General features: G+C 38.6%; 1 protein-coding gene across 15 annotated transcripts in view; it reads left to right on the top strand.

Moving 5' to 3' along the window:
* Positions 1-26,601, top strand: part of MAGI1 (membrane associated guanylate kinase, WW and PDZ domain containing 1) — a 610,393-nt gene that overhangs the window by 488,866 nt on the left and 94,926 nt on the right. For 8 of the 15 annotated variants that reach the window (XM_036868486.1, XM_036868485.1, XM_036868487.1 and 5 more), the window contains exons 4-7: positions 1,485-1,691; positions 9,386-9,587; positions 18,310-18,392; positions 22,531-22,569. In XM_036868486.1, coding sequence (XP_036724381.1) covers positions 1,485-1,691; positions 9,386-9,587; positions 18,310-18,392; positions 22,531-22,569 — 531 coding nt within the window. The remainder of the gene's footprint in view (positions 1-1,484; positions 1,692-9,385; positions 9,588-18,309; positions 18,393-22,530; positions 22,570-26,601) is intronic. The other 7 variants (XM_036868492.1, XM_036868483.1, XM_036868479.1 and 4 more) reach the window with 2 other exon arrangements.

The raw sequence follows: 26,601 nt of genomic DNA, 5'->3' as shown, positions 1-26,601 counted from the left end.
AAATTCTACTTTACTAAGCATAGAATTACAAACGTTACTTAGGCTTTTTTTTTTTTTTTTTTTTTTGGCTTCGCTGGGTCTTTGTTGCGACGCGTGGGCTCTTCTCGTTGGTGGTGCATGGGCTTCTCTCTAGTTGCGGCACGCAGGCTTAGTTGCCCCGAGTCATGTGGGCTCTTAGTTCCCTGACCAGGGATAGAACCCGCATCCCCTGCTTTGGAAGGCAGATTCTTAACCACTGGACCACCAGGGAAGTCCCTACTTACAATTTTTCGAAGGGCTCAATATGATCTATCTTCCTGGCCTTACTCCTTTGATGTGAGAGGGTGAATGGATCAATGGCATTCTGATGTTGATGTTTTTTTATCATGTAGTCACTGAATATTATTGATTATAAGCTGTAATTTTCAAACTTTGGCCATTCATGACTCACCTTCATGGTTTTGTCTATATCTTAACATAGTATCTTTTATTTACTTGAAGTTTTCTTTAAAAGAACTCAATTTTTACCTTAGGTGTTCAAAAGGAAGCTCATCGCTACCATTGCTATTATTTACTCAATTAATTTCTTATTAATTATAGCTGCTTTTTTAAACTTCAGGTTTAACTGCAAGTTTAAAAAAGTCAATTTTATAAAGTATTGTTTTATCACTTAAGTTTTAGAAGTAAATGTTATATTTTACTACCATCACTTACTAGTTAGATTTTTCTACTGCACATTAAAAATATACACATATTAAAATAAAAATTAAAACGTAAAAACCCATCCAGGTACCACTCAGAGTCACTTAGCACACACGACAGTCAGACCTGAGGCAAACTCTGGGAGAAGTGGCTAAAAGTGAAAATGGGCACTTACTAAACGAGTGACCCATGAGGGGTGCCACTGTGCCACTGTCGACACAAGAGTTTCCTGTTAAAACTGGGTGAGGATTTGTTCCAACCACACATGACCTTGAGAGTCAGGCCTGCCATTCAGTTAAAGCGGCGCCACGTGGTGTTCACTTTCTTTTTAAAAAAATATTGCCCTGGTTCCCTCTTGAGGAGTCCCCTTATTAATGGAGGGTGACCTCAACTTTGTTGGCCTGTAAGGGTGCCGGCAGTAATGAATTTGTTATTTTGTGAGCCACTCTCTCTAAATTGGATTCCGCATTATGCTGGTGCATATATGTAAAAAGGTGACCAATTGAAATTCAAATGTAATGAGGATGAAGCTCTGCCATTCAGCACAGACGCCTTTGTTTTTAGCCCTAGTAGGTTCTTTGCCCCATCACAATGCAGCTTGCCTCCTGGCTTCCGAAATCACCATGTCTAACTGGGTAGGACCGACAGGTTTTCTAACCCATTCCAGAAATGAAATGCAGTTTGTTCTGGTTTTCTAGTTTAAAAAAAAATTTTTTTAATGGGCTAAGAGATTTGGATTTGCAGTCTTGAGAATAACAAAGTATTCTTTCTGAAACATGCAAATGTGTCTCTCCATCACCTAGGAAACTATTATGGGACACCCAAACCTCCTAGCCAGCCACTCAGTGGGAAAGTGATCACGACGGATGCCTTGCAAAGCCTTCATTCTGGCTCCAAGCAGTCAACCCCAAAGCGAACCAAGTCCTACAATGATATGCAAAATGCTGGCATAGTCCACGCGGAGAATGAGGAAGAGGATGATGCTCCTGAAATGAACAGCAGCTTTACAGGTAAAGACCAGATGATGTTCCCCCTCGGTGGACTTAGGGAAAAGAGCGCTGGGGGAGGCTTTTGTGAAGAGTCACAAGAAGGTTTCTATTCTCAGGAGGAATTTGGAAGGATCGCCAAAATTCAAACTCTGACCACACGGTGCTTGGGGAAGAAGAGATGGTCTTTTCCCTGGTCTGTTTTTCATGCTTCTTGGCAAGAGTATTTTAACTTCACCCAGCTATCTTAAAGGGGCAGGAGGGCAGTGTTTGTAGAAGGAGATCAAGAATAATCAGCATCCTTTCTTTCTCTTCAAAATGATATCTATAAGAATCTATTTTGTTCATTTATTACTTAGTCTTGACACTGCTCCATAATTATGGCTGATGGCTTGTAGAGACAAATAGGAGAATTTGTTTAAAGTTTAATATCACTTGATGCTGTAGGAAGGCTAGCAGCCTCCTTTTTTCTCATACCTTTGCAAGTAGAGATACAGTGGAAATAGATCATGTGTTAACTTATGCAAATTGTACTATATTCCCTAAGAGGGAAAAGATGAAAAAGTAATAAATACTATAAGATTATATACTGCATATGTATTTTATATTATATAGCATATATTACTCATTGCATTATATTTTTATATATGCATTCAGGGCTATCTACGCCCAAGCTTAGGTGGGCTGTATTTTATGAGGGGATCTTCGAGGACAAGTCCTCTGGATAAGGATGGACAGGTTAGGAATTGCACGTTCCCTGGAGGCACCGTTCACAGAGGCTGTGATATATGTTCCTTGGGTTAGTGCAGTGACCCAGAACTGTTCAGTAATGTTTTTGACTCTTTGGGGGTTTGACCTTATATAGTAACGCAAAACATCGCAGCTGAGTAAGACAAGAGTTACTCCAGTCGATAACGTTGTGACTTTGAAGACCGCTTGTTTTTTCTGTTTTTCCTATACTTATTTTCTTTGATATTTTAGAGTTACAGCTCTGTATTTTCCTCCTTGTGCTACCAAGTCTACTAGAATATTTAGAAAAAAGTTTGTGTTAGTTGAATGCTTTCTCCTGCCTGTGTGGGCCTTTCTGAAGCCTAAAATTTTTCAATGCAACAATTAAAAAAAATTTGTGATGGCTTATCATCGTAACAGTAGCCCAACCCTTCCACAAGAAGCACTGGGGAAAGGAGGAGTCCTGGCTTGCTGTCCTAGCTTTGTTCATGGTAGCTGTCTTATTATGAACATAGCCTCTAACTGCTCTCATCTGTAAAATGACTGGTTAGGATTAAATCACATCTAGGTTCCCCCTTCCAGCTCTAAGAATTCGAGTCCATGAGAATTTCCATTTTCTCAATTAGAATGGATTAGGCCAAGTGGCTGACCTACAGTTGCAATATCTGGAATAAATTTACCCATTGCTACATATTTGTTTATTGGAATCAGTTAATTTCATCCACTTCAAAATATTTTATCCATTTATAGTAGTCCTCACCGAAATGAAAGCAGATTATGAAAACAAAGTCAATACTTCCTTGAAAAAAAAAATAGCCATTATTATTATTATTTTTTTTTTTAATAATTTTTTTATTTATTTTTGGCTGTGTTGGGTCTTCGTTTCTGTGCAAGGGCTTTCTCCAGTTGCGGCGAGCGGGGGCCACTCTTCATCGCGGTGCGCGGGCCTCTCACTGTCGCGGCCTCTCCCGTCGTGGAGCACAGGCTCCAGACGCGCAGGCTCAGTAGTTGTGGCTCACGGGCCTAGCCGCTCCGCGGCATGTGGGATCTTCCCGGACCGGGGCACAAACCCGTGTCCCCTGCATTGGCAGGCGGATTCCTAACCACTGCGCCACCAGGGAAGCCCCCCATTATTTTAATGTCTTGATCTTCCAACAAATAAGGATAGCAAATTATGATATAACCCAAAAATATAGATGTGGGCACAGAAATAGAGAGACCTTGGGGGTAACATGCATCGAAACAGTTCTGCCAAGCTGACTGGATGGTCCCCAAGAAGCTTGGGTGCCTTTATTTGTCCTCCATTAACTAAGTAGATTTCTCCATACAAAGCAAGAACAGAGTAGGGATAGTTGAGTGTAGGTCTTGATGCTTTTCCAATGTCTAACCACTGTAAATCTCTGTCTGTAGAAGCCAGGCCTCAGAAAATCTGACCTCATAACATCCCTACTTGAACTCCTGGTGTTGGAAAACAAAAAACAAAAAAAAAACCTGGGCCCGGGTCATCATTGCTAAAGGCAGCCTGATCATTAGTTTCTGCACAAAAAAAGAAAGCCAAGTGGCGCTTGATGGGATGCATGGAGAGAGACTTGATTTTGAGATACACAAGTGATGGGGCATCTTCAATACGGAAGGGATATTTTGAATAAATGCCTCCTCACTTACCAAACTACAAGTATGACAGCTGACAACGTGTCATACCCTGACTCATATGAATTCTTTCAAATAATTGAGACTACCCAGTCTGTGGTATGTGTATCAAGCTAGCTGTGTCAAAGCATCTTGTGCTCCGAACCTCTTTAAGTAGCAATCCACCAGCTGCTTCGAGCACAGAGTGGCAGTACCATAATGGAGTCTTGGCTCCTGGTTGAGCCAATTGTGATAGAGGCATGAGTGTCAGATTCAAATGTACAAACACTATGGAGCTATTTAAAATGATATTTACCAGGATATTTTTAATAACAGGCTCTTGGTACAATCTCAGCTGACTTCTGCTTGGGTCTTTTGAAGGGGGCACAAAATGTCTAAATAACATGCCTAAATAACATTAGCACTATCTACTGGTAAAAGAGCAGGGAGTTGAAGGCCAGGAGCATCCTGGGGAGGTCGCTTCTTCCTTCCTTCCTTCCTTCCTTTCTGCAACCAAAGATGGAGGCAGGAGCTGAGTAATAAGCAGTCATCCCAGATTCTCACCGTAGAACTTGACTGTTGAACACAAGGCAGTAGGACAGTCTCCTACGAATTATGCCCAAATTACAGACCTAAAGGAGGCCCTGGAGAGAGAACACTATTTATGTGTGCTTCATGAAGGTAGACTACACTGTTGGGCAAAGCACACAGTTATTTATGCAAATAAATTAAAACATTTGTGAAAGTATTTTGTTCATTACAGACAACTTGAAAAATACATAACAAACCCCCGCAACTAAAAAGTCGCTGATCCACCCATTAACCACCTCTAAGAGACACCAAAAATGTTATTTAATTGTGTTCCTAAGCTTGTTTTCCCAACAGCCTCCCTATTGTTGAACATTAGACTGCTGATGCTTCTTTTTCATTAGCAGTTAATGATATAATATTGCTTTGGAATGTCAAGAGGTAATGATATTACCAAAAGAGCTAATGGTTCCCAGTGCTCTGTGGCAGGCACTTTGCTACGCTCTCATGCATATACTAGGGAGGTCTAATCGCTTGTCCAGTATCACAGAGCCAGTGAGGGTGAAAGCTGTCATTTCAGCCCAAAAAGTCTGACTCCAGAATCTGTGTGGCTCATCCACTATGTTATTTGTGTTTTAAGTCAAGTTTATTAGCCTTTTGTAGCCTCAAAGGTTTTGACTGGTTATGTACACAGTGAGGAAGGCACATAAATCTGAATGCATGTGTAATTTAAAATAAGCTCCAGAATGTATGTTTGACATCAGCTTATGTTGTCAAAGTCACCTTCAAATGCTCCCAAGTGTGTCTGTGTATGTAAATGCTTGGGAAGCTTCTGATTTACCATGAATGAAAATGTTTTACATGTTTACTTACGGTTATGAATCATTTTCACATGTATCCTATAAACCTCCTGGAAATCTTGAGAGATAGGCAGCCTAAGTATTATCTTCCCCATTTTGCAGATGAGAACACTGAGGAATAGCGTGTGTTAAGCTCACTAGACAATGCAGGAATCCAGCCTCCTGTTTGCTTACCCAGTCTGTGTTCCAGTAATTCATTCTACCTGTCCTCTTTGGATGCATTGGCAGTCTTTAGTAAGAGAGTGATAGCAGTACTCTTAAATGTTTGGTAAATTAAATGAAAGAGTTTTTGAAGTCAGAGCATGTGTAAAGTCAAAGCCATGATTAGGACTATGAAGTTTTGGAATCTGCTCTATGTCTGCCCCAATCTCTCATTTTTGGACTTCTGATTTTCTTTCAGAGAATGAGATTGTTTTAAGGTTCTCCCGAACTAGAAGGAAGAAACAGAAAACCAAATATATCAAGTTGTATACATTAAATATCTATCACCTTTTTTAAAAAATTAACCAGATGGAAGGAATTCTTTGACAATGTACATGTGTATCAAATCATCACAATGTGCATTTTAAATATCTTAGTTTTATTTGTCAACTATACCTCAGTAAAGCTGAAAAATTAATACCTATAGATTTTTGTATGTCAATCATATGTAAGTAAAGCTTTTTTTCTTTAAAGAAGGCATGGAAAACATATAAAATAAAAAATATTTGGATAATTTAAGATAAGGTCTAGTTGCTGGAGGGATTTCTTATTTCTCTAGTAAATTAAAATTACATATATATTTTTTCAGTGAGCTAATATTCCCTTCATGTAGTCGAGGTTTTGGAGTACTGGCAGGACTTTTTCCTCCCCTCTTCTTCCCCTCCCCTTTCCATGAATTGTGTACATTCAGTATTAAACCAAGTCGTTTCTCTTTTCATATGTAGTGGCCCACCTATGGCCACCACCCTTTTCCTGTTACATCCAGTTTCTATTAAAATAGGTTAATTAAAATGTTTCAGTAAAATTACTGAATGTCTACTATTGTCCCAGCATTTCTCTGACTCTGAAATATCATATTAATAGATGATCGCTGACCTTGGCCCTTGGTATTTCCAGTAGCAGATCCCAGTCCTGAGCTCTGTTGAGCACTCACTGAGCTCCAGGCACTTTTGCAGGCGTTTTGCATGTATTGAATCGTTCCACTTTTGTGGTGTGTGTGTTATGCCCATTTTACAGATGAGGAAACAAATCCTCAGAAAGGTAAAGTCTCTTCTAAAGTCACACAGCTAGAAATAGGCACACTATGATTTGTTCTGTGGTTTGATGTCAAATCCATCCTTTTTCTGCCTATTTGTAACGAATTGGCAGCCTGAGGGCGAGCTCTGCCCTGCAAACAAAAATTAATAATAACAACTTTAATGAAGAAGATAATGTTTACTGTACTGAGTGCTTTACATAAACTAATCCTCCCCACAACCTTGTGAGGTAAGTACTGTTATTATCCCCACTTTACAGATAAGGAAACTAAGGCACATAGAGGTTGAGTGTGTTTCCCAAGTTAGTCAAGAGTAAAGCCAGGATTCAAACTCAAGCAGTCTGGCTTCAGAGTCAGTGCTTATAATCACTATCTTTCATTTTCTTGCTTGTGCTACACCACTTTATTTTTCAAAGGAATTAGGATTGGAAAATTAGAAGTTTTTGCATAAAAATATAGATTTCCACCTTCTCTTGAAAAAATCAGAAATCCGGAAACGCTGAGTCCACTTTTCCCCAGGATGCTAATTGCCTGGCACTGAGTTCTCTGCTCCCTTCAGAAAGGATACACCCTCTCCAGTGTTCTAGACATACATCATTTGTGTCTCCGACCTGGCGTCAGTGGTCATAGGAATCTGTACCCTGAGGCTGCACCGTACCCTGGCGCATTGCCAGCTGGGCAAAACCCCTCCTAGAAGCTAAAGGTTCTAGTGATTTTTTGTTGTTGAGCACTTTTTCTATCTCTGTCTTCAAAGTGTAATGCTTGTACTTGAATCTCCATCACCTGGGTGCTCTCAAAATATACATTTTTGAACCGAATTCCAAATCTGTTGTCTGAAGTAGGGAGCCATGTCTGCATTTTAGCAATATCTCCAGGGACTTCACTGGTAGCACAGTGGCTAAGACTCCACACTCCCAATGCAGGGGGCCTGGGTTCGTCCCTGGTCAGGGAATTAGACCTCACATGCATGCTGCAACTAGGAGTTCACATGCCACAACTAAGGAGCCCACGTGCTGCAACTAAGGAGCTGGCGAGCCGTAACTAAGGAGCTCACATGCCACATCTAAGACCTGGTGCAACCAAATAAATAAATATAAAACAAAACAAACAAACAAATCTCTCCAGGTGATTCTTACATACGTTTAAGCTTAAGAAGGGTACCTTCCAATGATGTACCAGAAATGAATACATTTTGGCTCCTAGAGAATGAAGGGTGAATCTCTTAATTCTTGCCATGTTTTGAATGTTTGTTATTGATTAGTAATTTCAAATTTTTTCTTCCATAGTGGGCTAATTTCCTCTTTTTCCTTCAAACTTATAGTTGTTTTTATTAACCTGCGCTCATGGGTGCAAATTGTAAAATCAACTCAAATCGGTTTCAGCAGGAAAGGGAATTTAGGAGATCAAGCAATTGAAGAGGCCAGGAGTACATGAAATCAGAGAGGCTTCATCAGGGGTATTAGGTGACTTTCTCTGTATTTCATCTTTCCTCTACATGAGTTTAATTTTCAGACAAGTCTTGCCAAGCTTTACAACATGAGACTCTATCAGCTTAATAACTTCAGCATGAAGAGGCTACCTCTTGCTTGATAGTTCCAGCAAGCATTTCCATGCCTACATTAGTTTGCCTTGGATCATGTGCTTGATCCAGTCATAAAGGCAAGAGTGATATGGGTGTGACTTGGGCCCACTGCGTGAACTTGGAGTGGGTATAAGTCAGTCCCCACCTGGACCACATGGACCTTGAATGGAGGAGATGATTTCCAAATGGAGATCTGAGTGGTGGTACCAGAAGACGAGGGGATAGATGCAAGGCAGGGAAAGACCAGTCAGCCTCTTCAACGGCGGTGGATTTTTGGTGGAGGCAGTTGTTTAATAGGCTTGACATGTCCTCCATGCAACTTTTGGATTACCTTTATTCTCATGTGTGTTGTTGGGAGCTATTCATTGGAGGAAGATTTGAAAACAGCCTTTTATTATTCCTCAGTCTGCTTTGAGTAAATCAGAAATGTCTGCAGAAGAATTACTGTGGGAGATAGAAAATGACTACATCCCCAGATTAATATGTTTTAAAGCCCCATGGAGATTGAGAATGTCAACAATGCCGTCTGTGGAGACTTCGATGACATCACCTCATGATGTTTCTAGTTAATAAGAAGGCAAGGAGACTCAAGTACTTAGAGCCTTCAGGACTCAAGTCAAAGCAGTCCACCAGCAATACTGTTCTGGGGGTAACTGTCCTGGTTTTCACAGTAACATTCGCCTCACTTTTCCCAAGGAGGCTAGAGTCTGACTCAGTGGTAGAGCTGTCTCTATATTCTAAACGTTTTGGATTTGATTTTTTTCTCGCCTCCAAAAGTCCTCTTCAGTCATGAAACCAGATGATACCTACGGGATGAGAGTGCAGCTCAGTCTGTGATCTGACGGCCTTCTTAGTTTAAGGGCTTTGAGGGTTTGAGTCATGAATATGTTTCTTCTTTGACATTTCCAGGATTGTGAGCAATGCATTATTTGAGCATGCTTTTCCCTTCTTTCATTTTCAGTAAAATAAAGTTGATTCATCATTTTGATGTTTTCTATTAAAAGAACTTTCATCTAAATAAAACAGAGTATAGTCGATGTCCAGCAATTAGGAAAGGATGAAGGCTTTTAAGAATATAGTTGCCCACGGTAGTGAACACCTCAGTCTGGGGTATGATTGACGATGCTTTTTTTCTCTCCCTGTGATTAAACAGCCGATTCTGGTGACCAAGAAGAGCACAGTCTTCAAGAAGCAACGCTCCCGCCTGCGAATAGTAGCATCATCGCCGCTCCCATCACGGACCCTTCTCAGAAGTTCCCTCAATACCTACCTCTTTCCGCAGAGGATAATTTAGGTCCTCTACCTGAAAACTGGGAGATGGCCTATACCGAAAACGGAGAAGTCTATTTTATAGAGTAAAGTACCATTATTTCTACCTGAATCTCTCCCTTTTTTTCCATTTCCCTTCTTTCTCTTTCTCGAGCAGCTCTGATGTAAATTTATTGTAAAAGGATTGATCATGTGCTGATGGTCTTCTCCCCTACAATTTAACAAGCCTTGTACAAAAAAACAATTAGCATAACATCCTAATCATTGAATCTGAAGAGCTGGAGGAAGCATAAGATTAATAATTTCCCTAAAGAGTTAGACAACTAAACTATGGTGTATATATAAATTATGGTATTATATATGAAGAATATATCTAGCTGCTTAGAATATATAAATCCTTTGTTTATTTTTTCTTAATTGGGTTGTAGTTTCCTTTTTTTTTTTTTTTTGAGTTTTAAGAGTTCTTCATATATTCTGGATACAATTCCTTTATTATATTTGTGATTTGCAAACATTTTGTCCAAGTCTGGTTTTTCTTTTCATTGTCTTAACTGTGTCTTTTGAAGAGCCAGAAGTTCTTAATTTTTATGAAGTCTAATTTATCACTTTGTTTTCCTTTGTGGATTGTGGTTTTAGTGTAGAAGCTAAGAAATCTTTGCCTAACTCAAAGTCAAAATGCAGTCTTTTTCTGCTATATTTCTTTTAGAAGTTGTATAGTTTACATTTTACATTTACGTCTATGATCCATTTTAAGTTAATTTTTTTACATGGTGCAAGGTATAAGGATTGAAGTTTGAGAATATAGAGATTGAAAAGTCTTTCAAAATTAAAAACTTAATATTATATAGTTAAACATTTAACAAATAACCTGTACTGGAAAGGAAAAAATTACATAAAACTGAAACCATTCTAGAAAATCTAAGATAATGTAATTTCTTAACCAGTAGTCAATTTTTTAAATGTTGTACTTTGGCTCTATTGTTGAGATTCCCTATTAAGATTCACCATAGTTTTATGTACCACTAAAAAAGAAAAACAAAATGATCAATTAAACTATAAAATAATTAAAAACATAGGTAAGTCTGTTCTTCTTAAATACTGCGTGTTGACCAAAAAGTTCATTGGGGTTTTCCATAAGATGTTACAGAAAAACTCAAACGAACTTTTTGGCCAACCCAATAGATTAATGTTGAAGATCTGCTGTTCAGGGAACAATAACAAAGGACATTTTTGAACAACATATGAAGTATCGCACCTTTGTAAAATATATGGGTATATACACATATCTGCTGTGTTATTATATGTGTATATTTGTTTTCCATGAATATGTAGATATAGTTCTATGTGTAGAAAAATTCTGGAAGTATCTATTAACACTTGAGTTTGAGTTAAGTAAGGAATTTAAAGAATTTATTTTCTTAACTACATTATACATGTCTGTGGGGTTTGAATATATATTTCCACTCAAATAGATATTCTAGCATATATTTTATAATTAGAAAAATCAGCAAGAGTAAGAAAGTATAATTTTCCTAAGGACATGGGAATGAGGGAAAAGGCTTGGGTCACAGAACACCCTCTTTCAGAACTAACCTAGGAAATCGGAGATGAGTGAGCTATACCTCCTGGGTTATTTTCCAACCAGAAGGAGGGGACAGTCCACATTTCTGTCTTCATGTTCATGACAAATGCTTATTGCAGACAGGGGTGGATGATGAAGTCTTTTCCTGGGAGTTAGGGAAATATAGTGGTTAAGAGCTCCCCTAAAAACTCATGTTGTTTCTACCCCTTACTATTTGTATGCTCTTGGGAACTTGAGTTTGTGTCTCTGCATCTCAGTTTTCCCTGTGTGTAGAAGGACGTGAATGTTGTGGATCATGCCTACCCTGTCAGATTTTCATGAGAGTTAGATGAGATAATGGATGTAAAGCGTGGGCTAGTATTAATTACTGAGCATTATTGTTACTGTTACCATTTTTATCATCATTTGGTTACCACAGAGGAGTTTAAATGTTATGAAAATGGATGTCAACTATAAGCTTAGAATTTTGTACTTAGCTTTTGCAATAAATTGCCTTTAAAGTTATGTCCATTAGTAAGGAAAAATTATGTTGAGCAAAGGAAAATATAACAGAGGAATTCCTAATAGAGAATAATATGTGAAACTCAAATTTTTGGAAAAGAATGTATCGATAGGGGCTTCCCTGGTGGCGCAGTGGTTAAGAATCTGCCTGCCAATGCAGGGGACACGGGTTCGGACCCTGGTCCGGGAAGATCCCACATGCCACGGAGCAACTAAGCCCGTGTGCCACGACTACTGAGCCTGCCCTCTAGAGCCTATGAGCCACAACTACCAAGCCCTCGTGCCACAACTACTGAAGCCAGCACACTACAGCTACTGAAGCCTGTGCACCTAGAGCCCATGCTCTGCAACAGGAGAAGCCACCGCAGTGAGAAGCCCATGCACTGCACACTGCAACGAAGGGTAGCGCCCGCTCACCGCAACTAGAGAAAGCCTGCACGCAGCAATGAAGACCCAACGCAGCCAAAAATTAAAAATAAATAAAATAAATTTATAAAAAAAAAAGAATGTTTCAATAGTTTTGCTCAAGAGTGACTTGATGAATTTGAAAAAAGAAAGTTGGTTATTTTGATGGTTAGTGAGGACTGTGCTTAGTAAAAATGGTTAGTAAAGACCCAAGACTGTGGCTGATTTATAGGAGAGTACAGTGATTTGCTTACTTTTCATAACCTAATTTAGCTTTTAACCAATGCTAGGCCAATCTTCATTGGCCTAATGTTTAATAGAAGATTTATGCAAAAGTATGGCTTATTATGACAACTCTGTGATTTGGTCTGCAGCTATCAAATTCTGTAGATATTAAATTATTAGATACACCCCATTTTTATTTTAGCCTAAATTATATATCCTGGTTAATGAGTTTTCGGGTGTCCTTCATTCTGAAGAACTTCATCTTAGAGTATCTTACATTGAATAGCAAGTTAAATTTCTATAGAATCAGATCTACCTTGTTTTACATATATGTGTCTATGTTAGCTTTACAGTTTATGGGAAATCTAAGAAATACCAGAATTTAAGAACATTAAAAAAGTAAGCATGGACTTACAAACTCTGGATATTATAAAGAAAACAGACATAAGAAGACTTTGAAAGGAGATAAAAGTAAGGCAGACTGGCTGGGGAACTTGGGATCACAGAAATGACAGGTGGTGAGTTCCCTGAGTTTTCTTTTTACCTCATATAACCCAGACTTGGAGCTGAAGAAGCCAGTAACTCAAAAACACCAACAAGTGGAGACCAAAAAACAAAACCCTCATAAAAGCCTACTCTCTCTAGCCAGAGGACCAGGAAAGGATATCCTGCAAGGCAGGAAGCTTTTATTCAATAACTTCTGGGCTTCAGCCAACAAGACACAAAAGCCTGTGCTCCCACCTCTGCCAGCGAAGATCAGGTGAGAAGCCTAGTCCTCTACCCTTCGCAGGATGTAACTAGTATCTCCAACCTCCCTGCAAGTGTGGTGTCCAAAAAGGCTCAGAAGATAACTGGGACTTTGTAGCCAGGCAGTAATGGGCACTCCCCCTTTCTTCATCTAAGTTCAATGGAGACCACGTTGAGGGGAGCCTGGATGCCCATCCTGACGTGGCAGTAACAAGGCAGCCTCTCTCCCCGCCGGGGTAGTGGCAGAGGAGGTTTGGTGAAGAGTCAGCATTTTTACCACCAGTGGTAAAGTGGCCCCCAGCCTCCTCAGGGAGTTAGTGGAAGCCAAGTTGAGAACAGTAACAAGGCACTCCTACCCCTCCCAGCCAAGCTGGTGTTAGAAGAGGCCTAGTGTGGAGCTGGAACTCCCATCCCTACCAGTAGTTACAAGGAACTCCTCACCCTCTTGGGGGGACTACAGCCAAAGCAGTGATGAGAGGTAAATTTATAGCACTACACATATATATTAGAAAAGAGGAAAAGTCTCTAATCAACAATCTGAGCCCCCAATTTAAGAGCTTAGAAAAGAAAAGCAAATTAAATGTGAAATAAGTGGAAGGAAATAATAAAGGGCAGAAATTAATGAAATCAAAAGCAAACACAGCAGAGATAATCAATGAAACAACCAGCAGATTCTTTAAAAAGATTAATAAAATTGAAGAACCTCTAGCAAGATTGACAAAGAAAAAATTAGAGAAGATGTGAATTACCAATATTAAAATTTAAACAAAGAATCACTGCAGATCCTGAAGACATCAGAAAGATGCAAAAATGCTGTCAGAAAGTGTGGACATATAAATTTGACAACTTAGACAAAATGGACCAAATTCTTTGAGAAGCACGAACTACCACAACTCATCCAATATGGAATAGGTAATTTAAATAGCCCTAATGAATTTATAATTTAAAAACTCTTGAAAAAGAAAATTCTAGAAACCAGATGGTTTCACTGGAGAACCATTCAAAGAAGAATTAAATTTCTACACAATTTCTTCCTGAAAATAGAAGAGGAGGAACACTTCCCAATTATGTTTAAGAAGCTAGTATTACGTTGTTACCAAAATCAAACAAGGATAGTCCACGAAAAAAAAGAAAAAGAAAACTGCAGAGCAATATCCTCTTGAATATAGATGCAAACACCTATAACAAAATATGAGCAAATAGTAATCAATAATACAGAAAAAGAATTATACACCATGCCCAAGTGGGAATTATTCCAGGGATACAAGACTGGTTCAGTATTTGAAAAATTAATCAGTGTAATCCACCATATTAAGACCCCAGTAAAGAAAAAAAAAAATCACATGATCTTTTTCACTGACGCAAAGTATTTGACAGAATTCACTCATTCATGAGAAAAATTTTTCAGGAAAATAAGAACATAGGGGAATTTCTTGACTTCATAAATAACATCTATAAAAAACCTACAGCTAACATTATACTTAATGGTGAAAGACAAAAAACTTTCCCTGCAAGATGGGGAATAAGACAAGGATATTATCTCTTACCACTCTTGTTTAACATTTTACTGTAATTCTAGCCCTAAATAAAAGGAAAGAAAAGACACACAGATTGATTATCTATCTAGAAAATCACCAGAAATGTACAAGACAGTTCTAGAATAATGAGTTCAGCAAGATAAAAGATAAGCATACAAACATCAGTTGTATATCTATATACTAACAATGAACAAGTAGACAACAAAATTCAAAAGAAAATATAATTCACATTTACTTAAAAAAAAAACGCCATTTAGGTATAAATCTAATGAAACATGTATAGGGTTTTGTATGCTGTAAACTACAAAATGCTGATGAAAGAAATCAAAGAAAATCTAAATAAATGGAGAGACCTAGTCTATTCATGGATTGAAAGACTCAGAATTGGTGTAGTAAAGATGTCAGTTCTCCCCAAATCTGTGTACAGGTTTAATATAAATCCTGTGGAAATCTCAGTGAGGCTTTTTGTTAGTATAGACAAGTTTATTGTAAAATTTATATAGAAAGGCAAAGGAATTAGAATAGGTAAAACAGTTTTGGAAAAGAAGAATGAAGTCACAGTAATCAATCTGCCCTATATCAAGGCTTATTATATAGCTACAGTAATAAAGGCTGTGTGGTATTGATGAAGAAATAGACACATAGATCAATGGAACCTAGAAACAGACCCACAAATGTGTCCAACCGATTTTCAACAAAGAATGCAAAAGCAATTCAATGTAAGGAAGATAGCCTTTTCAATCAAATGGTGCTGGAGCAAGTGTATAGCCAGAAGCAAATAAATTAACCTCAACCTAAACCTCATGCCTTAGAAACAAAAAAAAAATTAACTCAAAATAGATCATCATAAAGTACAAAAGGTAAAGTAATAGAACTTTTAGGGGGAAAAAAAACATAGAAAGTCTTTGAGACCTAGTAATAGGCAAGGGGTTCTTTGACTTGACATCAAAAACATGATCCTAAAAGGAATAATTGATTAATTCAGCTTCATGAAAATGAAAACTTTCGCTTTGCAGGACACTGTTAAGAAAACGAAAAGACAAACTACAGACAGGGAGAAAATATTTATAAACCCCACATCTCAAAATGGACTGGTATCTAGAATATATAAAGAACTCTCAAAACTCAACAGTTAAAAAAAAAAAATCCAGTTAGAAAATGAACTAAAGACATGAACAGACATTTTACTGAAGAAGATATATGGGTGGCAAATAAGTACATGAAAAGATGTTCAACATCATTAGCCATTAGGGAAATGCAAATTAAAACCACAAAGATATCATAGGTATATATATATATAGCTAAAATAAAAAATAGTAACAACAGTAAATGATGGTGAAGATGCAGAGAAACTATATCACTCACACATTGCTTGTGGGTATGTAAAATTGTGTGGTATTCCAGAAAACAGTTTCGCAGTTTCTTAAACTAAACATTGCAATTACCATACGACCCAGCCATTGCACATTTGTCCAGAAAGGTGAACACTTATATTCACACAAAAGCTTGTGCATAAATGTTTATAGTAGATTTATTCCAAATAGCCAAAAACTGGAAACCACCCAGATGTTCTTCAGTGGTTAAAGTGTAGTACATTCATGCCATGGAATACTACTCAGCAATAAAAAGAATTAATTATTGATGTATGTAACAATCTCGAGAATTATGCTGAATGAAAAATGCAAATCCCAAAAGATTACATACTGTATGATTTCATTTATGTAACATTTTTGATATGACAGAAGTATGGACATGGAGAACAGATTAGTGGTTGCCAGGGATTAAAAATGTGTTTCGAAGGGAGGGATTGTAAGGCAACCGGGTGTGGCTATCAAAGGGCAGCATGAGAGATCCTGTGATGATGGAAATGTTCCATATATTGACTGGCTGTCAGTATCCTGGTTGTGACTTTGTACTATAGTTTTTTGTTTTTTTTTTTAATTTTATTTATTTATTTATTTATTTTTGGCTGCATTGGGTTTTCGTTGCTGCACGCGGGCTTTCTCTAGTTGCAGCAAGGGGGGGGGCTACTCTTCGTTGCGGTGCGCAGGCTTCTCATTGCGGTGGCTTCTCTTGTTATGGAGCATGGGCTCTGGGCACGCAGGCTTCAGTAGTTGTGGCACGCAGGCTCTAGAGCACAGGCTCAGTAGTTGTGGTGCACGGGCTTAGTTGCTCCGTGGCATGTGGGATCTTCCCAGACCTGGGCTCGAACCCGTGTCCCCTGCATTGGCAGGTGGACTCTCAACCACTGAGCCACCAGGGAAGCCCTGTACTATAGTTTTGCAAGATGTTACCCTTGGTGGCATCTGGGTAAGGGGGGATGTGGAATCTCTTTGTTCGTTCTTATAACTGCATGTGAATCTACAATTATCTTGATATAAAAAAGTGTTTTTTAAAATATCACACATAATCTTCCCTCCCATCAGTGACCATTTTTGCACTCTTACTATGTAGGAATAGCGCAGACCATGGGTTCCAGTGAGGGACTCCCTGGGTTTGATTCCATGTTATCAACAGGGTGTCCTTGGGCAGGTTTCTTCACATCTTTGTCCTCAGTTTTCCCATGTGGAGAATGGGGAGTAATCATTTTAATACTAACAATGCTCCTCTCATAGAGTTCTTGTAAGGATTAAGTAAATTGTAATTTATATGTAAATGACATAACAGATTATGATAGTTCTAAGTGGACAAATAAGTACTGTTGGTGATCCTAGTTGTAACTGTATTACCTTTCATTTGTTTTTTTCTTCTAACACAGTTGAGATAATGTCTGTAGACATTTGCACATTCTGTTTTTCACTTAAGCCTCAATTTTTTCCCAACAATTAATAAGATTTGAATCTAAAATTTAAAAGTGTGACAATTTTTTCTATGTATTTACAACCAAAACTTCAGACTTTAGATTACTACCTAAACTTCGGGGAAAAAAAAAATTTTTTTTTTTTTTTTAATTTTCTATGTTTCGTTTCCGGTTTGCAGCTTGAACTGCTGGACTTGTAGTTCTTTGCTCCTCTTATTTAGTTTGCATAGAATGGACTGGTTGCTCAACCCGAATTTTGTCCCAGATGTGCTTCTGGTCAATTCTCCCAGTCATTCTCCTGGCATTTCTAATGTGACTGAAGGGCAGCAGTGTCTATTGAAACACTTCCTCTCTGGTTGGGCTAGACCCTCCAGAAGGAAGTGAGGTGACATGTTCAGCTTTTCCAAGCTTTTCCTTGGTCTCGGTTCGATTTGTGATAGGTAATTTGAGATTGCCTTCACTATGTCTGAAGCATAATTTAAGATACTGCGATGAATGATATGTCTTAGCAGCTTCGAGCCACTTGCATGAATTGAGGTAGTTTCACACAGTCATGGGAATTCTTATGTAATATAACGAGAGAAATAGCAGCCTTCTTTGTGAATTCCAGCATCCAACGTTTAAGTCATAGACAAATTGAAAATAAACTGGAATGCGCTCTTTGACAAATGTGAAGACTAAAATAAGCCTAGACAAGAGGAGGCCGTATAGACAAGGGGTATGATTTGGAGCTCAGTTTTCAAAATTAAAGCTGGTATTACCTTTTAAGCTTTCCATGATGGAATGCTGATGTCTTAGGGTAAGGAAGCAGCCTCCCTAAGACCCTCTTCAAGCCATTTCATAATTCCAAACCGGGGCTCTCTTCTGGCCTCAGTGTGCTGTTAGACAGTATCTTTGCTTTGGTAGAAGAGAGTAAATGTTCAAGACTGTTTAAATCTTCTGTCATTGAGCTTTTTACTTTTTTTTTTTTCTTTTCAAACATATTTCTTGTTTTTGTTTCTGGATTTCAGCCATAACACAAAAACAACATCTTGGTTAGACCCTCGGTGCCTGAACAAGCAGCAGAAGCCTCTGGAAGAGTGTGAAGATGATGGTAAGGAGCTAGGAAGGTCTGGGTTTAAGGGGGCTTGTTCACACATGCAAATATTAAAGCGTTGTAGCAAGGTCAACAGGGTTTCTAACAGTGGGTTTTTGAAAGGTAATCCAGTTTCTAGTAAGTGCACTATGGTTTCCAAAAGCAGGAGAGAAATCAGCAAAATTGTTTTCAAAGAACGATTTGTTTAAACATAGAGGCATCCTCAGTTCTCTGTTAGAAACAGAACTTCAGCGCAGTCAGAAACTATTCAAATGTAGAGCAACCTGTGGCCTTCAGGAACTTGGAGAAAATTCTAGAAAGTCTCTAGGAATTTAGAAACCAAAGATGCTCTGATCACTTACTTATTGGACGCTAATCATATATTGTGACAGTCTTAGAGGAAAAAAAAAAAGCAGGAACTTTTCTTGAACTCTTCATGCTTCATAATTTGATTATTTCTCCAGGTTTAGCATAAAGAAAGCAGATTTTGTTGTGATCGGGAATCTGTGTGTGACTTAGAGTATATCCTAAATATGAGAAAGTCTATTCTTCCACAAAAGAGACTGAGCCCCACTCTCCCTGTTAATTAAAAGAAAAAAGAATCAATTGTCTATAAGAGTTACTATCATAAAAAAGAAAAGTTTATTTCAAGGCTTTGGAATTTCTAATTACTTTTGCAAAAGAAAAAAAATTAAGATGGAACAAATGTGTTCACTTTCAGTCTATCCTAAGTTCTACCAAAATTGCTTTTTGACATGGACGAATTAAAAGGGAAATGGCTTGCTTTGCTACTCATTGATTTCTGGCATTTGAATTAGTAGTATAATTTTGAATACACATTTTACTGTAAGATAGTGAAACTTTATTAATTTATCCTATGGGGCAGAATTGTTGTCTGTATAAATTTGAGGTTTGTTTGAAAATGTAAGCCAGTAAAATATGATCCTGTCAAAACCTTACACTTCAGAATATATGTGGATCGCAGATTACATGAAATGAACATAGAATTGCGTGTTCATGTTTAGCTGGGTGACTTCAACTGGAAATACAAATCCTTCTGACTGAGGAGGCATAGCTGAGAGGCTCATTTTATTTTGGTTGCTGAGTCCTGAAGAAGAAACAGAACAGGCATGGGAGCTGCATTATTTTGCATGCTTAAGGATAATGGACTGTCCTGATTATTCACATATTCTATTTAATATATAATACAGAGGTGACCAGTTTTCAAAGTTCAGAACATAAAATACATCCAACCATAAAACTTCTCAGAACAAAATTTAATCTTTATTTGATGCCTGATGATTTTGAAGCCATTTTAGGCCCTCTTATTACCATCAGATCTTCAATGTCAGTATCCATTATAATTATACTGGGAATGTATGAAAATGCCTGTTAATATAACTTTATAGATAATAGAAGGCTCCACTAGCTTTTACTGAGAAAAATGGAGTAAAAGTATTAAGTAGAATTACTGAATGTTTTTATTAACAATGCTGGTCATTTTTAGTTCTTAGAATTCATGTCATTGGTGTTAATGTTATTCCCTTTGGAACAAGTATGTATTCATACCAAATGCTTAGTAATTATCCATTCACCATTAGAATTCATATATTCTTTTTCTGCTAGAAACTATATGTATGTCTGTGTGCCTTTATACACAAATGGTATAAGTATATAACCAGATTATACCACAATGGCAAGTATCAGTTCCCATATTTGCCTTTTCTCTTGCCAGTTACCACAAAGCTGCCTTGTATTGTTTTTTATATCATGACACAAAGAAGAATCACATTGTTGGTCACCATATTGTTCCTGTGTTTCTTTCTATTCTCTGTAGGTCACATGCATATCAAATGTAACAGTATGGCATCATACTTATTGTAAAAATGTTCTATTTTCTTTTTCCTATCTCGAAAAAGTCAGAAACTAGTTTGGACTTTGATCTTCAGTGTATAAGTCCTGTTGTTATTTCTGTGTTTTAGTAGTTCACTTAGAGGCTTTCACCTACCTTGCCTTTGAGCTCCAGGCCAGTATTTTAATCTTTAATAACACTGTTTGTCTCAAAGAGACTTTAAGCTCATTCTGATTAAAACCCAACTAATGATTCCACCTCCACCCCAAATCTGGTCTTCTGTAAGTATTCCCCATCTCAGTGGAGGGTAAATTCATACATACTTAAGAGTCCCTCATGACATTTTAGTTTTCTTAACACCCACTTCTAACCCATGTACTACCAGTTGAGTTCACCTTGCCTCCCAAATGTCTCTGGAATCCATTCTCCATTTTCTTCACTATCTCTACCATGCTGGTCAATGTCATGCTCATCTTCCGCCCAGACTCTTGCCCACTCTCCTTCTTGCACCGTACTCAGAGCAGTTTTTTAAAATGTCTTTGTGTAATCACCACCGCCTCAAGCCCTGTTTAATGGCTCTGGTCTGTTCAGTAAATGCCAAGTCCATAGCTTGTGTCTCCAAGCTCTTTGCGGTTCAGTCTCTAAGCTTGTCTGACTCTCATTCCAACCCGTACTCTGTCCTTCATCCCCACGAGTCCTCATCGAGCTCCTGCTCCATGATAGTTAGATGTGCAGTTCTCCCTTCTTAGAATACGCTTACATTCCACAAATAATTATTGAATGCCTTCTCTATGTCCAGTGCATTCTGGGAATTTCAGATGTATCATTGAATGCAATAAACAAGAAGCCCTGCTCTTGCAGAGCTTAAATTCTAGTCATTTTTCACTCTAAGTCTTTTCATTAAATTTTGCAAAACCTTCAGATTACAGCTCAGGGACTCTTCCCCTGACTTTGCCCCCAGATATGATTAGGTCAGTCTATTATGTATCTTAACTTCAGAGAACTTATCACAGTTTTAATTTAATTTTTATCTGTGTGAGCTTTGGCCATGTTTCCTTTCCCAGAAGGATAGCGATGTGCCTGATTGTACTCATTTCAATGTCCCTGTCACCTGGCATAGTGACTGGCACATAGTAGTTCTCATTAAAGAATTTTTGAGGAAATGAATGAGTGCCCCCAAAGATATTTTAAATAATATCCAAAAGGCCATTTTCATGAACGATTTTATGTAAATAAGACTCCCTTCTTAGGAAATAATACCAGTGTCAACCTTATTGTTGGCAGTTGGAGAGTTTTTAAATCAAGAGTTTGCAAGGTGTATAGGGCCGTGTTGGTGACTAAAGTCAATAATCGATTCATTTGTTCATACATTCATTCATCCATTTGAGAAATATTTGGTACCTATTATGTATCAAAAACTTCAGTGGGCACTGAACATATTGCAGTAGTGAAAACAGGCTTGCTCCCTGTGTTTGTGGAGCTTAGAGTGGAGGGGATAGCCACCCGCTGTGTAGCTGGAGTGACTGTCTATGACATGATGTGTTGTGTACTGTCCTGTGTTCTCTTCGCAGTCAAAATAAAATGCTTTACTGACAGCCAGAGACGGTCAAGAATGGAAAGGATCTTGACTTGCTTTGCTCACTGAAATTGCAGAGAACATTTTCATTCTATTATTTCTGAGCTGTTTGACTTAGAAATCTTATGCAAAGTAAACTCCGTCTCCCACTGCTCCTTCTGGGGCAGCCTTCAAGCCTCACTTCCCCCATGTATATCATCCTGACGTAGTTCAGTTTTCTAACTCCTTTTGAAAGACAAAGTGTAGCTCACCTTAGAACCTGTATTCTCAATTTGACCTCGCCTTCCGTTTTTCAGGTAGCGGTATTATAAGTTAAGTAATTTTGCCTCACTGATTAGAAGGTTATTGAAGGATTAAAAAGACTAATATTGAAAGGTCTAACAGCTTTGTTTGCTTGAAATAAGACCTGTAATAAGTGACTTTCCACGTAAGAACGTTGAAACCGCAAAGGTGTTTGTCATCTTTTACAACCAATCAAACCCTATTTTGCCATGCAAGGAAATGAACCATATAATTATGTTGCCAATATCAGCTCTTCCCATTTTGTGACTTACACTGAGGTCTCGAGTTGAGTAGTCAAGCCAATGAAATAAGCCACAATGCAGGTAAGGACAAAACAAAGTGATGTGTTTGCTGCTGTTTTTCTTGAGGGAAGTTTCCTTTCTTGGTGCTGGTATCTGAATTTTTCTTTCTCTCTTTTCTGTCTCATTCCTGCTATTCCTTTGGAGAAGAAGGGATCCATACGGAGGAGCTGGACAGTGAACTAGGTAAACCCTCCCAGCCTGCATGACTTGCCCTGGATGCTTTGGTCCCCAGTGACTTGCTTAATCCCTCTGTTTCTTTAGTGTACACTTCTCCAATTATGATTTTCATTCCGGCTTAGCCACGAAAGGTCAATCGTATACAACCCATGTGTCTGACTGCAGACATCACACAGAGTTGTAATAAATTGTGTCTACAAAGAAGAAGTCTGAGGGAATTGGGACTAGAATGAGAGTTAGCAGATCGGTGCCAGATACTCTCGTAAATTGAGGATTAAGAAAAAACAGGGATAGATGCTTGCCATGTCCCTTGAACTCTCCTATAATCTATCTCGGGCTCATTTCTTTATTTATTTGGTGTGGGTGGCTTTCTCCATGGGGAATACAGAAAAGCAAAACAGAAATCTTCCAGACTAGCTGAAAGATCTTAGTGGGAGTAACAGCAGTACAACAGTTCCACTGATTAACTGAATGGTTACTAAGTCCTAGTATTATATTGTTACTCAGTCATAGGCTACATGTTGACTTTGTAACCATAGTGAATGGCTTGTAAACCAGATGCTGGGTTTATATGTGTCATTTTCCTCAGAGTGTGTATGTCAATGGAAATCAAGTCTTGATTAGTCCAAGCTCTTGCAGTTCAGAAATAATTTACATTAGCAGATAATGCCAAACTCTTTTATCTTTGCTCTTGGAATATATTGAATTATATTCCCTGCTAAGTTAAATGTTTTATGTTCAGCTTTTTTTTTTTAAATAGATTTAATTATTTATTTATTTTTATTTTTGTCTGTGTTGGGTCTTTGTTGCTGTGCACGGGGTTTCTCTAGTTGCAGCAAGAGGGGGTTACTCTTCGTTGCGGTGCGTGGGCTTCTCGTTGCAGTGGCTTCTCTTGTTGCGGAGCACGGGCTCTAGGCAAGCGGGCTTCAGTAGTTGCGGCACGCGGGCTCAGTAGCTGTGATTCGCGGGCTCTAGAGCACAGGCTCAGTAGTTGTGGTGCACGGGCTTAGTTGCTCCACGGCATGTGGGATCTTCCCGGGCCAGGGCTCGAACCCGTGTCCCCTGCATTGGCAGGCGGATTCTTAGCCACTGCGCCACCAGGGAAGTCCCGAAAGATCTATTTTTAAAGATGTATAATAAATTGTCCTTGTGGTCATTGTGGTAGGAATGACTTGAGATTCAACCTGTGTAATAGAACAATTTGAAACTCGTTTTGTAAATTTTTTTAAAAAGTATCAATCCAGTGATATTAGATAAAATCATTGAAAAAGACAGAACTAGCTTTTCCAGATGAAAAACGAGTGCCTCGATCCTTTGTAGAACCAATTTAAACTACTCCGGCCGCCTGACTAAAGTATGTGAGTGCCCACCACTGTGTGTGGGCAGTTGGTGAGATAATTCCACTGTGCATAGGGGCACAGCCTTATTTGCTTCTGTGGAAGCTTGAATGTTGAAGTTTTCAGGAAAGAATCAACTGTCTTCTTTTCTCATGTATCTGTAACATTGTGGAAACTTTCCTGTGCTGTTAAAGACTCTACAAAGTAAGTTTTACTGGCTTACTTACCTTCTTACCTTCTCATGGTCAGAGCCACAGTTCTGGGAGATGGTTTGGTGAAGTGGGAGCTGTCTCTGGGGTCAGGGCAGGTTGCCTAGACTCATATCTTGGTTCCCCCACTTATTGGCTCTGTGACCTTGGTCAAGTCATTCACCTTCCCTTAGCTTCCTGTTCCTTACCTGTAAAGAGGGGCTGGAAGAGGAGCTCTCATTGGGCTTAAGAGGAGACTTAATAATTGTCTTAATATTTGTCCCTGTGATCAGCACATGTTGTTTTGCCAGTTTTCTGATTTAGTAACTAATTCTTTATTGTTGGACTTTTTCAGTGTTTGTTATGATACTTTTTGTGTTTAATATGGGGCAGGAGAGCAACATGTATACAATAGAAATGGCCCAAATGTGTCCTGTTCACAGACACACACACACACACACACACACAGTTTTTCCTTGCATTCACTTCAGATTCCTTTGACAAGCTCACTGCCCATTTTCTTAATAAGAGGTTCCTAATTGCAAACAATAACAACTGTCAGGTTTTCAATGAACAATACGATTCCAGATGTGACAAGGAAACCCTCTCTATAATCTGCCTCTGAGAGGCAGGGGCGGTGGGCTTGGGTGTTGGACACAGATCATTTGATTGCAGAATTGTCATTTCTGAACTCTGTTGTCTGGGCTGGGTGACTAGCTCCATTATGCACTTTGGTTTTGCAGAATTTATCACATCTTCTGCGGTAATCTCCCCAGAATGAAAAAGCACTTGAAGAACCTTCTTTTCGAATTACAGAGTATTCATGTGCTACAACCAACTAGGAGAGGCAGAGACAGGGAAATGAGGTCCCCTCCCAATCAACACTGAATTACAGTGTAGAACCATATCTCTGACTGTGAACATGACTTTCAGTCTGTGTGCTGACACAACTCTTGGAACATTTGTCTGCTCCATATTCACTTCCATGGCGACGATTAGTACAACGTGAGATTTTTAGTGGTAGGAACAGCAAGCAAGCAGACCATATAGATTTGTGCAGTTCCTTTTGGGCTTTCCTAGAACAGTTGCCATTAGCTGAGCTTAGGTGCCAGGTGCTGTGTAAAAGGTTTTACAAACATCTTTATTTAGTCTACAGTTGACCTTTGAGGTAAATCCAAGACAAAGATGTGGTTTCGAGATCTTAACTAGCCAAACACTAGACTGATAAACCATTAGGGCTAAGAGGGAAGAGATATGGGGATATATGTATATGTATAGCTGATTCACTTTGTTATAAAGCAGAAACTAACACACCATTGTAAAGCAATTATACTCCAATAAAGATGTTAAAAAAACAAAAACAAAAACATTAGGGGTAAGGTTCAAACCAAGATCTGGACAATCCCAAAAGGGTCTGAGCCACCTGAAATCTCGGTGACATCTTGTACAGACTGTTCTGATGTCTGACAGTTGTTAGACATGGGGGTGTGGCTCTCTATGTATCTTTAGAGTACTTTAGAAAAAAAAAAAATTGTAACGCCATCATTTTCTGGGCTTCAGTATTTTGTGCCATTTTCAACTTTTTAGAACCAAATGGCACATTGGAAGACAAACATCTTCTGTTTTTAAATCGATGACCCGTTTCTATTTTAAGCTTTCAGAGACTAATTCCTATTATTAAGTTAATCACTACATGGGAAGTGAGAAATCTATCTTTTCAATTTTAAATGAGTTTTAGCTTGAAAAACTGGAACATTTCTGGAGTTTGCTAATCTGTCCCAGAAGATGTGTTTAAATTTACATACGTCCAGAAATACCAGTTGACCGACCTCATGTCTTAACTCTAGCATGTAAATTGTTGAGTAGGTGACAGGGCAAAGTCAGAGGTGGCTTCTTATCTTGTAGCCTCCTTGGACCTCCATCAAAGCACTTACCGTGTGATGTGTGAATTGTCTGCCCAACCGGTGCACTTGTAATTATCTTTGTGTACCTGGCACCTAGCATACCTTCAGGCAGACAGTAGGCACTAAATAAATGTTTGACAAATAATGGAATGAATTGAATTCTTAATTTTTTTCCCTATTTTATCTAAAGATAATCAGGCCATATATTAAGGTTGCAGATTTTGAAAAGAAGTTTGGTTAAACATGATGTGGTCCCCTCACACCCACTCACTCTTCTGCCCCATGGCAACACAAGCATATGCGTGGGCACCAATTTGCATTTTCCTAATCTTCTGATTTCCCAACTCTTTGGAAATGTTTTCCTGGTTCGTTTGCATTTAAATGGTAATTTCCAGCATTGTAAGGGGAAACCATTTCCCAGGCATTTATTTGATTTGCATCAGTCCGCAAGATGCTGTGTATAAAAATGCCAAGTTATATCAACATCTGCACGTTGGCCCTGCCTTGCATTTTAGTAGCTTACGTCTCCCAGAATTCAAAGACTTCCTTAAAACCTGTGAAGTGTTTTGTTTTGTTTTGTTTAAAAAAAGGAAGCAAAGGGGGGAACCT

This window comes from Balaenoptera musculus, chromosome 11 (genome assembly GCF_009873245.2).
Source record: "Balaenoptera musculus isolate JJ_BM4_2016_0621 chromosome 11, mBalMus1.pri.v3, whole genome shotgun sequence".
In the NCBI taxonomy this organism is placed as follows: Eukaryota; Metazoa; Chordata; class Mammalia; order Artiodactyla; family Balaenopteridae; genus Balaenoptera; species Balaenoptera musculus.
The sequence above is the reverse complement of the archived record's forward strand: the minus strand, read 5'-3'. Positions and strand labels throughout refer to the sequence as shown.